We start from the raw sequence: 17,793 nt of genomic DNA, 5'->3' as shown, positions 1-17,793 counted from the left end.
GAATAGGGAATTGTTGTTCGAGACTAGTTGGAATGTACTAATTTTTTGGTACTATTACATTACTTTCAATGTTGTGAAGATTCTATCATGAGTAGTAGGTGATTGACTATGGTTGAGAAAGTGTTCAAGCTGTTGAGCCACTATAGGATTAGTGTGCCATTGCTATTGGACATGGTCAATAACACATTTACTAGTAGATGTATGAAGAAATTTGAAAATGAGAGCTTGTGACGTCGTATGTTGTTTGTATGTGGATGATAGGATTGACACCTAAATCAATTTCCTTATGGCTTTAGTGGGCTATTAGTTTTATTAAAATTGATTGACCTTGAGTGGAATAAAACATATCAAGACCTTGTGGAATTTGTTGAATGAGGTGGTGACAAAGTTGGAAGTGGAGAATGTTGTCTAGACAAAGACAAACAGTGCACCTACATATTTGTTGGTTGATAATTTTCTAAGGGAGAGGCCAATACATTGTTTTCAAATGCTTATGTTGTCCCTTGCATTTGTTTTCTTCTTGAGGATATTGAGAAACTTAGTTGGGTGAAGAAAGTGGTAGAAGATGTGAGGAATATTGGTAAGTAAATTTACAAACATGCATTTTTCTTGAAACTCATGAGGGATCACATTGATGGCTAGAGCTTGCATGTTTAGGAGTTGCTTGATTTGCAACAAATTTACTTTCCTTGTAGAGTATGCCAATTCTGTTGTTCAAGGTTTTTAAGGTTTTTTCATGCATCTTTTAGTCAATTAACATCAAATACACAATAGTTGAGATAAATAAATAGAAGTTACTTAATACACATACACAATTTTGCATAGATCACATAAGTATAAAAGCGAAATTCTGAAGGAAAAAAATTGAATAACACAATATAAAGTAATAAACATAGTGTTAGTGCAGTGTCAAATGTCTACAATATTCATGGATTACGAAATCCATGGTATCAAAAGTTAAAATCATATATCAAAATAACAACTAGAGTGTAGAACAATAGAAGACTAAGGCTCATAGTAGCCAGTGCCCTCCTACAAGTACGCCTAAGATAAGTCATGTAAGACTGTAGAGCCATCCTCTCTCCCTGTGTTTGAGGTTGAACCTCATCCCCATCCTCACCCACATAATACTCATCATCAAACTCGAATCCATCACTCCTAGCCTTAAGGTCCTACACTTCGTCTCCTCGTGCTCTAGCTTCCTCGACTGCCATCGCTACTACCTCAGCCTCTCTATCCACCTGATCAACCCACTCCATGCTTTCATCAGTGAAAACTGGATCAGCAATCGCTGTGTTCCACTTTGCATGTGGATCAACATTTTCTAATACAATCGGTGCCCAGGATCTGTCTATGGAAAAGGCAAAGGTTGTAGTGAACAAAGACAAGATCATTCAATTTTTTCACTGGCAACCTGTTGCGCTTTTTCGAGTGTATATGATAAGACATAAATTAAAATTTAAATAAAAAAGTACCATGTTGCATTAAATGAAATGTTGTTGTAGATGAAGAAGTCTCCAAGTGTTCCAACCCATGCTCTCAAGTGATGGTTGTGCACCTGGAGCCATGCATGGAACAAACATGGAATTAAGTGTCAATCTTTGCTTACGAATGTGAGGCCCAATGGTCACACTCATAGAAGAAAATTTAAATAAACAAGTACCATGCTGCATTGAATGAAATGTTGTAGATGAAGAAGTCTCGAAGTGCCAATTTTGCATAATCATGCTTCTCCTTATTCCAACCCATGCTCTCAAGTGATGGTTGTGCACCTAGAGCCATGTATGGAACAAACATGGAATCAAGTGTCGATCTTTGCTTACGAATGTGAGGCCCAATGGTCACACTCGTAGAAGCACTAACATCCGTAGGTGGAGTAGGGGATAATGGAGAGCAAAACATGAAGATCCTTGTTGGGCTAGTTGTGCCATTTTTTCTTGTTGCTTCTTTTTCAATTTTTTTTTCTCCATTTTTTTTCTCTAGAAGAGTTTGCATGTCTCGCATAACATCCTGAGGTACATCTTTGCTTTTTTTAGTATCACGCCTAGGTATATGTGCTAGGTGATACTTCAATCTATTTATGCCTTTCCTGTTATATATTACACTGCAATGCCAACATGTAATAACTCCCTTTTTGTGGCCCGAGATGGCATGTTTCCAAGCCTTATCCCTTGCTATTGCAGTTGGTTCTGCATCAAGGTTAAAGGCAGGCCTAGTTTCACTTCCACAAGGCTCACCTTGAGAAAAGAGTTAGCATCAAATCAGTTTTTTAAACTTTAGGGCCCTCTTACTTATCAAGTTTGTCATTATGATAATCTAGAATAAATCTAGATTCTAAATAGTAGATGTTAGAAGTAGAGACTAGAACAAATGTAAACAAAATGGAAAGTAAAAAATATGAATGTAATATATATTACAAAACAACACAAAGAAATGCAACTTGTTGCTTCCCTCTTCAAATTTGCACAAACAATGGAAATGCAAGTAAGTTTGTAGAAGCCTCCTCCAAATGCTTCCTTAAGCTCCTCTCAATGTTTATGTGCAAGCTACAAAGTTGCACAAACCATCAACAATCGATATGGGAGAGCCAACCAGTTTGCTAATTTCTCTCTCAAAACCCCGATACTCTTAGCTATCTCTTTCCTCTCTATCACAAGCATAAGCAAATGGTGGAATGACCTTTTTAGGTCAAATAGATGTTATACAAACCGAAAAATTGCAACTTAAGTCTTTGTTTTTTTTGAATTTTTGCACTTTATGGCCTTAGTTGCTGGCAAGAGTCTTGGGCTCAAGACTCGGCGAGTCCACGTGGACTCCGCCAGGACTTGACTGAGTCAAAGTCCAAAGGCCATTTGCGTCGGAAAGGTTGCCTCTGCCTCGGACTCGTAGAGTCTTGGAACATTGGTTTTTACACATTACAACTTTTAGTTGCATGCAAAGTAGGAGAAATATTTGAATTCAATGACTTCAATTTGTACATTGAGTTGATCGGTGATATGATGGAATCATTGATAACTGAGAATGATATGGCTGATTTGGAGAGGGATGTGGCAGCATGTCATGTTGAAGTAGCAACATGTGAGGAGGGAGAAGGTGAGAGATTAGAGGAGTTTCATTGCATTCACAAGATGCTTTTCTTGAGGATGATATTGTTGATCAACAAGAAGCTACAATAGGACCATTTGGTTTGAGGACACCTATGCACTGACAAACATTTTTGAGCATTATATGTTGAAGAAATTTATAGATTATAATCTTCAGAACCTGATACTGATAGGTATTGAATTTATTTTTTGGTGAATGATGTGTGTTCACTGGAACCCTGATTTTGAGCTATATATGAAGCATATTAGAAAAATGTTCTAGAAATTCAGTTGTATGCACGTTTTTGAAGGATTTCTTTACAAATTTTTGTGGTGTTAATGTTTTTGAAAATTTGCCTAGTCATTGCTTGAATTTGAGTTTTGAATTATTTTTTTTCAGCCAAAATTATTGCCGAGGTCTGGTTTTTTAACTATGCTTCAAAGATTATCAAATATTGCGCATACATAAGTAGCGCAGGGTGAGCATGTCAAGTCAGATCCAGCACAATCCAAGTGTATTCGAAGCTTTACATGATTTTCATTATTAGACTTGGCAGTGTTTTGCAAACCTTAAGATCAAGCTGCTGAGGTGAGGTCACAATGTGTGGTACAGAAAAGTGCTAACCGTGTTCCTGACTTCATCCTTACAGGGAAGTGGCATCACCCAGTGTTGTGTGGGGCAGTACACCATGGGACATGTTTGACCAGTACATTTTGTCGCAACTCATATTAATTGACATGGAGTAAGGAGTCACATATGTAACAGCAACTGTTTCATCTTTCACAACTGTTCTTGAAAATTTTCAGGAGTCAAAATATGAGAAAATAGACAGCTATTGGAAGGAAGACAATCGAACAACTTGAGCATCCTATGTACTAAAGGCACAGATTAATAAAAGTCTTCTGTCTAGTTCAGCTCTTTTTATGTTCTATGTATCATCTAAATATTATTTATAGGTCATTGTAAAAAATTCTTCTGCATGCAACAGATCTAGTGTGTTGTAGCATGAATATCTCTTGGGAGCTGGATTATCAAGTTGCCTAGTGTCAATCAGTTTTTGTTTCTCAGAGCATTCAGTTTTTTTTATTTATCTTAAAATAGACAGCTATTGGAAGGAAGACAATCAAACATCTTGAGCATGCTATGTACTAAAGGCACAGATTAATAAAAGTCTTCTGTTTTAGTTCAGCTCTTTTTATGTCCTATGTATCATCTAAATATTATTTATAGGTCATTGTAAAAAAAATCTTCTGCATGCAACAGATCTAGTGCGTTGTAGCATGAATATCTCTTGGGAGCTGGATTATCAAGTTGCCTAGTGTCAATCAGTTTTTGTTTCTTAAAGCATTCAGTTTTTGTATTTATCTTAAAAGTTTTGATAGCATGCTTCTTGTTTTTGACATCTTGATGGTTAGAAAGGAAGAATATGTGTGTAGCCTTCATGTCAGGTAAATGGACCCATAAATTATGTTTCTGGAATTAAAATACTTACCAAGTTTACCCAACCCGTTGTGTTGCTTTACAGAAAGTCCTTTCGGAGCTTGAAGCTGATCCAAAACTTGTTTATCACTGTGGGTTATCTCCTCGTCGTCTTCCAGTAAGCATTTTCAATTTCTTTTGTCAAATTGTTAAATTCAGGCAATGATTTCTGAATGCTTTTATAATTCTCTAGAGATACATATAACTCATTTGACAATTGTTGTTTTATGTTATAAATAAAGTTGATATTTTATTATGTACTTATTGTTCCAGGAGTTGGTCGAGAACAATCCTATAATTGCTGTTGAAGTACTTCTGAAGCTAATGAATTCTGTTCAAATAGCAGAGTATGCTTTATATTTCGCATTACATTGTTCTAAGGTTTATAATATCATACCTGCCAAGACAATAATGCATTTTTATGGGTTATCTTATTTGCTGAATTTTGATATCAGCTATTTCAAAGTGCTTGTCAATATGGACATGAGCCTGCATTCAATGGAGGTTGTTAATAGGCTCACAACTGCAGTTGACCTCCCAACAGAGTTTATCCACACATATATCTCAAACTGTATATCATCATGTCAAAATATTAAGGTCAGACCCTTTTTTGTGGTTCCCTCTGCGCTTCATTTTTATGTTATTCAGTTTGGGTGTTCATACCCTTTTGGCATTTAAGGTATAAATTTAGTGTTACTTCTACAATATTATTCCTTAAGAGAAATATGTACCATTTTAATAATACTGGAGTATGGATGCTATGCATGTTCTCTTGATTTGATTTATATATTAAGCAAATTTGGATTACCATGGGATTGTTTTCTTTATGTTATGGGTAAAAGCATGAGTCAGTATGTGCATAAACTTACAGGGTCCTAGAAATTTGTGTTCCAAGGTCCCTTCAATTTGACTTATGCTCCACAGGTATACTTTCTTGAAGATTTTATGATGTTGAAGTGTAAGACATAACGATTTGGCCATCTCTCTACTATATAAATATAAAGAGCTTCTCTTTCTTTTCTTGTCTGGTGCAAGGGAAAATTGAATAACACTCTCTGCATATCTATATTGGCTTAAAGTGAGCTTCTTTTCTTTTCTCTAGTTGTGATGTGTATGTTAGTTCTTGATATGTAAAGTCTACCGATGTATTGGCTTAGAGTGAGCTTCGTTTCCTTTCTCTAGTTGTGATGTGTATGTTAGTTCTGGATATGTAAAGTCTACCGATGTTCATAACTGGTAAATTTTAGACAATCATACATATACATACATAATCTCTAGTGTAAAAAGTTAGTACTGGAAGTCAAGAATACCGGATACCCTACAACTTCAAACTTGTGCATGTTTTCTGCAATAAACATGATGGTTTTTTTTGCTTTTCAAGAGTGAGAACAATTATTGACACTTGATAGTTCTACGTAGATTATAATACAATAAACATGATGGTTTTTCTTGCTGTTCAAGAGTGAGAAATTATTGATGCTTGAATGTTCTAGGCAGACTGGAATACGAATGGAGAATTCCCTGGGTCTACATACAATTTTCAGTCTCATATCCACAACAGGGAGTACACTTAAATCTGTGACATTCTTGAGAAAATGGAGTGATGAACTTTAGCATCTGTCTGATTTGTCACTGAATTTACAATTACATTGAGTTTGGCACATGTTAAATTTCATGGATTACTGCAAATGTACTAACACTGCCATGATATGTGGTATGTCTTTTCCAAATGACAACATCCTGGTTGTATTTGTATGAGGAATAAACCAAGAGAACAAACGTGTCCCTTCATGGGACATTTCTATTCATCAACATAATTAATATAATATAATGACAACCCTAATTACAGTTGTGTGTGTGTGTGTGTATCATTGTCATTATATTAATATCTCTTTGATTTCACAAGTTTATCCTACTAAAGCTACCAAAACATCAACACTCCCTCTTAGCTAGGGAGGATAAACGAAGGACACATATTACACCATTAGTAATATTAGGTATGACAAATTTTAAAGATATCTTTGGTCAGAAGATATTCACCATTTTGATATCAGATTTGAAATCACGAGTATTGGTCTCCTAGAATACATGATATTCACCAATTACTCAATAAGGTTTGATATCACATTTGATATCAAGAGTATTGGTCTCCCAGAATATTAGTGATATTCACCAAGTACTTAAAAAGTTTTGATATCTTATCTGATATCAATAGTATTGGCCTCTCAGAATATCAATCAATGATATTCACCAAGTACTCAAAAAGTTTTGATATCACATCTGATATCAAGAGTATTGGCCTCTAGAATATCAATGATATTCACCAATTACTCAAAAGGGTTTTGATATCACATCTGATATGAAGAGTATTGGTCTCCCAAAATATCAATGATATTTAGCAAGTACTCAAAATAAGGTTTGATATGACATTTGATATCAAGAGTATTGGTCTTCTAGAATATTAGTGATATTCACCAAGTACTCAAAATAAGGTTTGATATGACATCTAATATCAAGAGTATTGGTCTCCCAGAGTATCAATGATATTCACCAAGTACTCAAAATAAGGTTTGATATGACATCTGATATCAAGAGTATTGGTCTCCCAAAATATCAGTGATATTCACCAAGTACTCAAAAAGTTCTTATGTCACATTTGATATTGTGGAAAATTGATAACACTGATCGCATTGATACCTTGATAGTCAATAACTCATAGCCTCAGCCAAGTGTGATCAACATTGACATCGAACGTGGGGTCATATAAACAATGAAATTTCTTCAACGCATCTACTTTAATGTGAAAATAGAGCTTCAGTGTCTCCCCACCATTTCCTACAATCTGTTATTGAGAGCGTCCACATAGAGTTGAGCAGTCTAATATTCTCAACAACTCACAAAGATGTGAATTCAATAGTCTTCAACTCCACCTTTATCTAGCTTTATTATTAACATGCTTAAGAGTCACCTGCTCTGATACCATGTTAAATTTCACGGATTACTACAAATGTACTAACATTTCCATGATATGTGGTATGTGTTTTCCAAATGGCAACATCCTGGTTGTATTTTTATGAGGAATAAACCAAGAGAAGAGACGTGTCTCTTCATGGGACATGTCTATTCATCAACATAATTAATATAATGTAATGACAACCTCAATTATAGTTGTGTGTGTGTGAATCATTGTCATTATATTAATATCTCTTTGATTTTACAAGTTTATCCTACTAAAGCTACCAACACATCAACAACACAGGTACTGTTGGGATCAAAATGAGCTCTCAATAGAGTTATATTATTCTCACAAAAGTATTCTGAAGAGTAAACCAAATGAACTAACGTTTTCACTATATATGAAGATTTTTTTAAATGCCTTTTATAGCTTTTGGAATAAAGTGTATTGAACAACTTCAACATAAAGGTGCCGAGGAAGTATGGTAGCTTGAGAAAATCATTTGAATATACAGTAACCAAAGCCACTTTACAATTGTCTTATAACAACAAAGATACTTGTCAGTGATTGCAAGATGATGATGGATATTTTTCATGTTTTGACCAAGTGATTGCAAGTCATAAGTTGAAATAGGTTGCCACCCTTGGAGGATTCTACTAGATTCCTTATATGGCACATCTTGCCTCTTGGAATACGTCGTAGTACAGATGGGAGAGAGCATTGAAGTCGAGGGTTGTAATTAGTCTAGGCAGAGCATCTTTGACTGACTATTTTTAGCTTTGTAAGACATCTTATAAAACAAATATGAGAGATTTTATTGGTTCAAGATAGAATTTAGGAGGTATATTCCATGTTGGGAGGATGTATTCATTAAGGTGGATGCAATAGGAGCAATGATCCAAGTTGGACTAATTTGATTATGGATTGGCTATTGGTTTTTTGACCCCATGCTTTTGGGAAATCATTTGTGGTCCGAGATTCCCTTTACTTATAAATTTATGTGTTGAATTTTTGGGATGTAGTACAACATGATCTTTTTTAGGACAAGCACATTCTAGAGGATTTAGTATAGACAAAATCAAAGATCTCTTTAATAAAAACTTCATTTTTATTGTATTATAACTTTAATTGTGAATTTTGAGTGGAAAGGGCATTGACCTAATATTAATCTTTATTTCAGCGAGTGATTTTTGCGTAGGTAAATTTCTTTTGGTATATTAAAGATCAGTGTCTCCCCACCATATTAAAATAGAGCTTCAGTGTCTCCCCACCATTTCCTACAATCTGTTATTGAGAGCGTCCACATAGAGTTGAGCAGTCTAATATTCTCAACAACTCACAAAGATGTGAATTCAATAGTCTTCAACTCCACCTTTATCTAGCTTTATTATTAACATGCTTAAGAGTCACCTGCTCTGATACCATGTTAAATTTCACGGATTACTACAAATGTACTAACATTTCCATGATATGTGGTATGTGTTTTCCAAATGGCAACATCCTGGTTGTATTTTTATGAGGAATAAACCAAGAGAAGAGACGTGTCTCTTCATGGGACATGTCTATTCATCAACATAATTAATATAATGTAATGACAACCTCAATTATAGTTGTGTGTGTGTGAATCATTGTCATTATATTAATATCTCTTTGATTTTACAAGTTTATCCTACTAAAGCTACCAACACATCAACAACACAGGTACTGTTGGGATCAAAATGAGCTCTCAATAGAGTTATATTATTCTCACAAAAGTATTCTGAAGAGTAAACCAAATGAACTAACGTTTTCACTATATATGAAGATTTTTTTAAATGCCTTTTATAGCTTTTGGAATAAAGTGTATTGAACAACTTCAACATAAAGGTGCCGAGGAAGTATGGTAGCTTGAGAAAATCATTTGAATATACAGTAACCAAAGCCACTTTACAATTGTCTTATAACAACAAAGATACTTGTCAGTGATTGCAAGATGATGATGGATATTTTTCATGTTTTGACCAAGTGATTGCAAGTCATAAGTTGAAATAGGTTGCCACCCTTGGAGGATTCTACTAGATTCCTTATATGGCACATCTTGCCTCTTGGAATACGTCGTAGTACAGATGGGAGAGAGCATTGAAGTCGAGGGTTGTAATTAGTCTAGGCAGAGCATCTTTGACTGACTATTTTTAGCTTTGTAAGACATCTTATAAAACAAATATGAGAGATTTTATTGGTTCAAGATAGAATTTAGGAGGTATATTCCATGTTGGGAGGATGTATTCATTAAGGTGGATGCAATAGGAGCAATGATCCAAGTTGGACTAATTTGATTATGGATTGGCTATTGGTTTTTTGACCCCATGCTTTTGGGAAATCATTTGTGGTCCGAGATTCCCTTTACTTATAAATTTATGTGTTGAATTTTTGGGATGTAGTACAACATGATCTTTTTTAGGACAAGCACATTCTAGAGGATTTAGTATAGACAAAATCAAAGATCTCTTTAATAAAAACTTCATTTTTATTGTATTATAACTTTAATTGTGAATTTTGAGTGGAAAGGGCATTGACCTAATATTAATCTTTATTTCAGCGAGTGATTTTTGCGTAGGTAAATTTCTTGTGGTTAGCACATTTGGAATGAAAGTTAAAGGTGGAGGACCTTTGAGTTGATTGGAATTAGCGGCCTTTTGTTGCTGATCAAATGTCCACAACGACCAATAAAGTCTAGGACAAACTAGGTGAAAATGGGCAGCTCATTTTATATATCTCCACAAGGAGTGGTTTTTAGCGTGCACGAACTACAATGGAGATGAATTCTTCTTGGGAAGCATGTCTTATAGAATTGTGGGTTGATGATGGGTTAAGATGGTTTCCAAAGATGGTAGAGTAGAAAACCTTATAAATGTATGACAAATTCTTGGTTTGTTTAGAAACAAAATAAACGATGCAGGTGTGCAAATAGTCTTGAGCAAGTGTTTACTGCTATATTTGATAAATTAAATACATGAGGTAATAATAAAGATGTAAATAACCGATTGACTAGTTGACACTTATAACTACTTGACAATGAAAATTGAATTAATACATAGTTGGATAACCAATATTATCAAAACACAATAATAGACATTGTATGCTGACCATGTCATCCTTCCTCCCCCTCCCACAAAGATGTCTTCTAGAGAACAAGTGTGCCTCAAGTAACACAAGGGAATTCTGATAACAATAGTGTAGACAATGACTTGTACTTTGCAGACTCAAACTTAGATTTTGCTTGGAAATTTAAATCAGTGTCGTTGAAGCCAGAAAATAGTGATTTTGGAGTGTTCAACCAACATATGCAACTTGTGGAAAATCCTCGTTGCAATATTGGTTTGGCAATACACTATTGAGAGGTGAGGGAATTAGTCTTTTACCAATGAGGCCATATGCAAAGAAATGCACCAAGAATGCACCTTGTCTAAAAATGCCATATGCACACAAGGGTGTTGAATGCTTCAATGTTGGAATGATGGTGATATGGTGCTACAGTGGAGGTCATACTTGAGTGAGATTCCAAAATTACCTATCCTACCTTGAATGGTGTCAACTTTATATACTTAGGCCATGCGCTATTGGGGAGAATCAATGAAGACTATATACAATGTGAAATCATTTGTTGAGTGCTTAGTATTGTCATATGTTTGTGCCAAAAGCTTGTTGTAAATAAGGTATGGGTAGAGGCTATGCAATGAGAGAATAGGGTTGTGCGACTACTTGGAGTTGTGCTCTCAAAAAATAGTGTAGTTGCATGGAAGGATGAATCACTCTCGATAAAAACTTTTGTCATACAAAGGGAAAGTGAGTAAATTGTCATGTTGTGTAATGATACAATTAATTGTTTTACCAAACCACCATACATGAATGGCGAAGGGGAGTAGGGGAAACTTGAAGAAATCCCCTCCTTGGAAAAGGCGTAAAATCTTGACAAATCCTACATTATTTTGGGTGGAAAAAATAATATTGTTGGTGGATTTTTTTAATGTGATAGGAAAAAATATAATATGTGCTGATGATTTTTTATGTGATAGGAAAAATGTTATTTGTGTTGACTTTTTTCAATCATATGAAAATTCTATAAAATGTTGGCAAATCTTTCATCATTGAAGAAAATTGCAGCCAAAAGTACAGATACATAGTAACCAACATTTAACTGTTATTATAATATGGAGCCTAATTAATTATTAGATTTAAAGGTTTATTTTTACCCACTTTTATGATTTTGATATCCAGCCAAATTATTGAACAGGGATTTGGGGGTAGCGCCCTTGCAGGGTCCAGGGGCATAAATCCTATTGTGGGCCAAACTTTTAAAGGACACCAAGTGTTAAAGAAGGTCAACGAGATAAAGACACGTGTCTACACTCAAATTTATTTCAGGCCCAAGTTTGAAACGATAAAAGGTTCCATGGAAAGTCTTTGGAATAGAGACACATGTCAAATCTATGTACTTAACCTGTAACCTAACCTAATTTTTTACCACATAATGGCGAATATGAGTATTAACTAAGACAAGGTTTGGAAATTGTAGTCGAAAATAGTTAATTTACCGTGTGCAAAAATTAGATTCTATTTGCGAAGTCATCACTGAAATAGAAATAATTATGTATCTCTACTGGCGATTGGCCTATGAATGGGACCCAATTTTTATAAAGCGCAGGTGACATGCCATCTCAAAAGTGCAATTATTTTTACCAAATTTTGGGTTTCCAATGAGTTAAATTCGTCACTAAAGTTATCCTTGAAGGGGATTCGCAAATTAAAGAAAGGATATTGTACAACTAAAACTCTTATTTGATAGTTTTCTAATTATTATTGAATCAACATATACAATTTTGTCATCTAATTTATCATACTTAAGTTTTACCATATGGGGGTTTTCTATATGCTTTTTAAAGGCAAACTTATTTTTTGTCCCAAGCTTGAATATTTTTTAATTCTCACCTTTATATTATTGACCTTTTTATTTTTCTCCAGATTCGATAATATTTTTTAACTTTACCTCCTGGATAACTTTTCTCCTATACACTTTAATAAATTGGCCTTTCCACTTTATAATATCCTTTTGACTTTAAGTCTAAATATTTTAGTGACCTTTTTTCTCCTCTTAAAATTGTTTTTCCTTTTAAGTGAATTTTCCTTTTTATAATATTTTAACAAACCTTTTTATTTTATTTTTTCCTCACCTATTCGCTCTCCTTAAAATTTTTTTTTATTGAACTCCATTTTTTTATCCTTTCTTTCCATTTTCCATCCCTCCTAATTTCCTCTTTAATTTCCTTTAAAGTTTATGTGAAGTTGATTTCTCTTAACAATGATTTATATGCTCCACATTATATAGTTTGCTCGTAGTTGTATTGTCCATAATTTTACATGCTTTCATTGGTTGCTCTTCACCAAGAGTCGTAGCTTCGAGAATTTTCTTCATCCCATGATCATGACCCCCAACTCCAAAAATCCTTCCATTGTTCTCCAAAGCACAAATTTGACAAATTCTAGGAAGCTACTTCCTCATCAATAACTTGATTATGTAAATCAATTACATACTTTTGATGCAATTTTCAATGGGGTTGTCCAATCATGATCAACTTTGGTTTGCAATGCGTCATTTGCCTTCTTGCGAAGATGACAATAAAAATCAAGAAAAATACTTGGGTTCCAATTATTACCTTTTGTTCCTTAAAAATTGCAAGTGTGAGTAGCACCCATAAGTTGAAAAGTTGGCAGCCAAATGGTCAACTTGCCAAGACTTGCCCATGTCTTCTAGAAGCACATCACTTGGAGAAAACTTTGGTGCTTTCATCATTGTTTTATTTTCACTCTCAATGTCTATTGCGTGATTATAAACATTAACATATGACGGTAGAGGTACCACTTTTATTTTCATCCATGGCAAAGGAATGAACCTCCGCTTCTTAAGCTTGTTGCTTGGCTGATTCTGCAATTAATTAGCAACTCCTCGAGCCTATAATTGTAAGCTCATATCACTTGTTTAATATTGTTGATTTTTACTGCAATCTCCTTGTCATCTCTCAATGATTTAAAATCCTTCTCAAGCACATCCTTTAATAGTTCCTTGTGGATATCTCATCAAGCTTTGTGAATTATTCATTGGCTAGCCCCATAGCTTTATTGGAAAAGGCTCTTAGCCAATAATCTTTGTCCTCTTGACAATTTACCGACTTGATAGTTTTGCATGTCTTGTAGTGCCTTACAACATCCTCTAATCTATTTCTTATGAACTTGGGGAGTTTCTCCTTGTTGACATTTGAACTTTGGAGCACTCACCATATATCTCAGTCGGTTTGTACACACCATGTGCCTTGGATCTAGTTGAACTATTTATCTCTCGAGAATCTGGTGCTTCTCTTGGACTCCCACCCATATACGATTCCTTTGCATGCCCTCTTAGTGCCCTTTCCACTCTAGTTGCCTTTTGCTTCTTTCCTGAAACTCTCCTCTCAGGGTCTTTGGCTTAGTTTCCCCAATTCTTGGTTTTATGAGATGGATAGTTGTTCCTTGCTTTGTAAATTACTCTCGAGTATCTTAGTGAACATGTTCTCAAATTTTCCTTCTTCCTCTTTCTTTGATGCTAACTATATGATCAACTTGCCTGTTTGGTCAACGAGGTCTTGATATGCTTCATTAGGGAGTTGTAAGTGTAACGCCCTTGCCAGGGAACCCAAAAGAAATTAATGTAATGTCACTAAGTTTGCCAAACATTTTTTTTTTTTGAAAGTTTAAAACAAGAGAGGACATAGCGGAAGCAAAAGCAATAACTCACATACATACAAACAATCCATAAACAAATTACATCTCTTAGTGGTTCCATGATGTTGAATCACATATATAAGTTCTATTAAGACTAAATCTGATACATAACAAAATCCTCATCATAGAATAACAATAAGTATGAATCAAACAAAATAATATACAATTACATAAGATGCCACATGGCATAACTAGAATGCATAATCATCCTTTGTACAATCACAGGCTATGAAATGCTAATATCATGAATAAATACATCTCATAAGATCTCCAGTAATCAAGTACAATACATCAGAGTATGACCAAAGAACAGTCACAAGATCAAAAGAATAGAACAACTGCACAAGTACATCCAACAACGACATCTAGTTGTCGGATCTCAATGGTATAAAAAACATTACTACCCGACCTCGTGAAACCTAAATGACCCACTCCTACCATGTTGAGGAGATAATCTCAAGTCCCAAATGGATAACAATCTAAAAGTCATAACAATAATCTAAGTCTCAAGATCTTGAATGTAGTCTATCTCATAGGTACCAAGTACAAAAGTCATAATCCAAAATCTAGGTCAAAGAAATCTTGATAGCAATCTATCTCAAAGGTACCAAGACACAAGTAACATCTAATCCTAGAGGCAACAAAGACACATAGGAAACCTACTATGTAAGTGAGTAAGTGTCATCGCATGAGCCAACTCTAAGGTTACCCTAGTAGCCTCTCTGGACTCTGGCCCCCAAGTGACTCTGTGTGGCATCAATATCCTTTCTTATAGACAAGGCATACTAATGAGGCAAGGTCGCAACCAAGCATCCTCTCTAGTCCCATCCTAGTCTGTACTAGCACTCAAGGCATGGGTGAGGTAAAACACTGACTCTTGTTAATTCATTTAAACCCATTTAATGAAATGTTATCACTTATTAATGTAACTTATAATGGGTTACTGAGGTAGCCTCTGATAACCTACCCTAAGCTCAAAAAAGTACAACTCATAAAATCACAATATTCACCTCAATCGTATACAAGCAATTGGAAAGCACCAAAAGATAATTGATCGAAATCTCATAGGTTACTCCAAGAAAATCAGACTATTCACCTCAATCCTATACAAGCAACTAGAAAGCACTAGCAACTGATCAAAACTCATCACAGAAACACATGAATACATCACATTGGTTGGGAGTAAAAGATCATGACTAAATAACATACATAACAACATCATAAACCAATCACCTCCCAAGCCTTCGATATTCATACCCAACTGGTCATAACTAGGTTTATCCCTAACCCAACACAAAACCTCAATAAGTGTAATTTAATTTGCCATTTCAGTTTTCAATGAAATTTCATAAAAGTCAATTTGTGATAAAGTTTGAAGTTTTCAATTTTTATAAGTTATCCAAATGATAGAGGTTTCAAGATAAGATCGAGTGCAAAGGCAGTTTCTATCTCCTAGTTAAATGTCCATATTTCATTATAACTAGGTATTTATTTGAGTATAATAATAGAATTCATATGAATAATTACTTCATTTATTCAGTACCAAAACAATTTGTATTTGAATGATATTATAATGCCATAATAAGACTAAAAAAAAAGATATCATATTTAAAACATATTTTAATGTCCAAATAATAATAAAAAAAACTAATTTTAATTTAATTAATTTAATAATTAAAATTTTAATTAACTAATTAAATAATAAATAAGTTTAATTTAAATAAAACATTTAATATAATATAACTTCAACTCATTTAAACAAAAACTAATTAAAAAAATTTAATATACAAAAATCAGTAGTTAATATTAAAAAAAAAAACTTAAAACCCTTTAAAAAGGGCCGACAACATGCCAAGGCAGCAGCTGCTGCCTTTGGCAGCCTCAGCCTTCGTGCCAATGGGGAGATAAAAAAGGTGGGGTGGGGAGGTGGTGGCCCCCGGCCACTCAAATTGGATTTTTTTACTATTTTTTTTATAATTCAAAATAATATATATATTTTAAATTTATTTTCCAGTACAGACTTAGAATACAACTTTTTCCAGTGAGCTCTTTTTTTATTTTAAAAACAAATAAATAAAGATAAGAATGGTTTTCTCAAATCAATTACCAATTTAGTATAGATCCAATTTTTCAAAAACAAACCCTAGCTATGTTGACAATCCAAACGTAATTTGAAAATTTCTTAACACAAGGGTTTTCAATTAGATTTTCGTTCACAGACATTTCAATAATGAAGAACAACAATTTCTAAAACAAGGGTTTCAAACAAAGTCATTTGTAAATCAAGATTCACAAAGATAGAGGAAAGATTCAGAACAGTCTACTGTGAAAATCTCAAGCAAAATTCCTACCTCGATCTGATGCTAACCAAACAAACGCTTGAAGATAGCAAGAATTCCCGTCTTCTGGAACCCCTTTCCGGAAATTTGCTCCTCCAAACCTGTGTGTTGAGAAAATGAGCTCTAATTTCTTAATAAAGAGCTTTCTCCTTTTCCTTTAGGGTTTCAATTTTACGAACATGCAAAGCCTTTTTCTTTTATTTATTAATTTATTTTAATTTCATGTGCAACCTTATTGCGTTTTAATTAAAATAAACTTTATTTACTTCCTACTCTCTTGCTTTTTATTAGATAACAAGATGTATTTAAAAGTATATTTATTAATTTAACTAATAATAATATTTAGAGTTAATTATTAAAATGAAACTCCTAAATTAATTATAATTAAACTAAATAAATATATTTACACCAAATTTGGAACTTTAATTAAATCTTTTAAATTTAATTCTTCTATTTAATTAATTTCTCAACTAATTAAATATAATTAAAAATTGATTTTTCTTTATAAAATTTTCGTTAAATTAAATCATTTAGTAATATCTTTATTTGATTTAATTATAATTGAAAATCACAACAAACCCACAAATTTAAATAAGAAAACCCATTTAAAAGATGAAGTACGGATTCAAACTGAAGGGTCAAAATCTCGAATTCACGTCACTTGACGAATTCGGAAGGGTAAATAACTTAGATGCTTCTATTTTCTAGGACAATTCACTTAGGGTTAGGATTTGGACTTGAGAACTATCTCCCCTCTTTACTATTGAGATACTATGATAGGGCACACTTATCCTAACAATTTAGGGAAGTTGATGCCTAGTATCTGCAATCTGCATAAAAGCCGAACATGTACATACATATATATCTAAGATTCTAAACTAAACAGGCAATGGCAGGGAGTGGTGCATCGTGTAGATCTTGACTAGCAGGTGACTATGACTCCCTCCCTCAACTACATCAGAAACGTCAAACATAAAGTAAAACATACATGTTTACCATATTCATGCAAGTATGGGGTAAGTAACCATACAAAACTGTATATAAATCATCCATCTATCATCATGAAACAACTAAAATCACTATATGAATATACAAAGCATCATCATTGAAAGAATAAACATAAACACATAAAATAACCGA

At 33.9% G+C, this 17,793-nt stretch overlaps 1 protein-coding gene across 4 annotated transcripts in view; it reads left to right on the top strand.

Annotated features, from left to right (window-relative positions):
- Positions 1–17,793, top strand: part of LOC149577684 (CCR4-NOT transcription complex subunit) — a 136,224-nt gene that overhangs the window by 90,915 nt on the left and 27,516 nt on the right. For all 4 annotated transcript variants that reach the window (XR_016363813.1, XM_089825133.1, XM_089825125.1 and 1 more), the window contains exons 8-10: positions 4,610–4,681; positions 4,837–4,910; positions 5,019–5,160. Coding sequence is in view for 3 of the 4 variants with exons in the window: in XM_089825133.1 (XP_089681259.1) it covers positions 4,610–4,681; positions 4,837–4,910; positions 5,019–5,160 (288 nt within the window). In the remaining variant the exon portion in view is untranslated. The remainder of the gene's footprint in view (positions 1–4,609; positions 4,682–4,836; positions 4,911–5,018; positions 5,161–17,793) is intronic.

Source organism: Cupressus sempervirens, chromosome 1 (genome assembly GCF_028749045.1).
Source record: "Cupressus sempervirens isolate cs-2001-9-10 chromosome 1, ASM2874904v1, whole genome shotgun sequence".
NCBI classification, from domain to species: Eukaryota; Viridiplantae; Streptophyta; class Pinopsida; order Cupressales; family Cupressaceae; genus Cupressus; species Cupressus sempervirens.
This window is presented reverse-complemented; position numbering and strand designations above follow the sequence as displayed.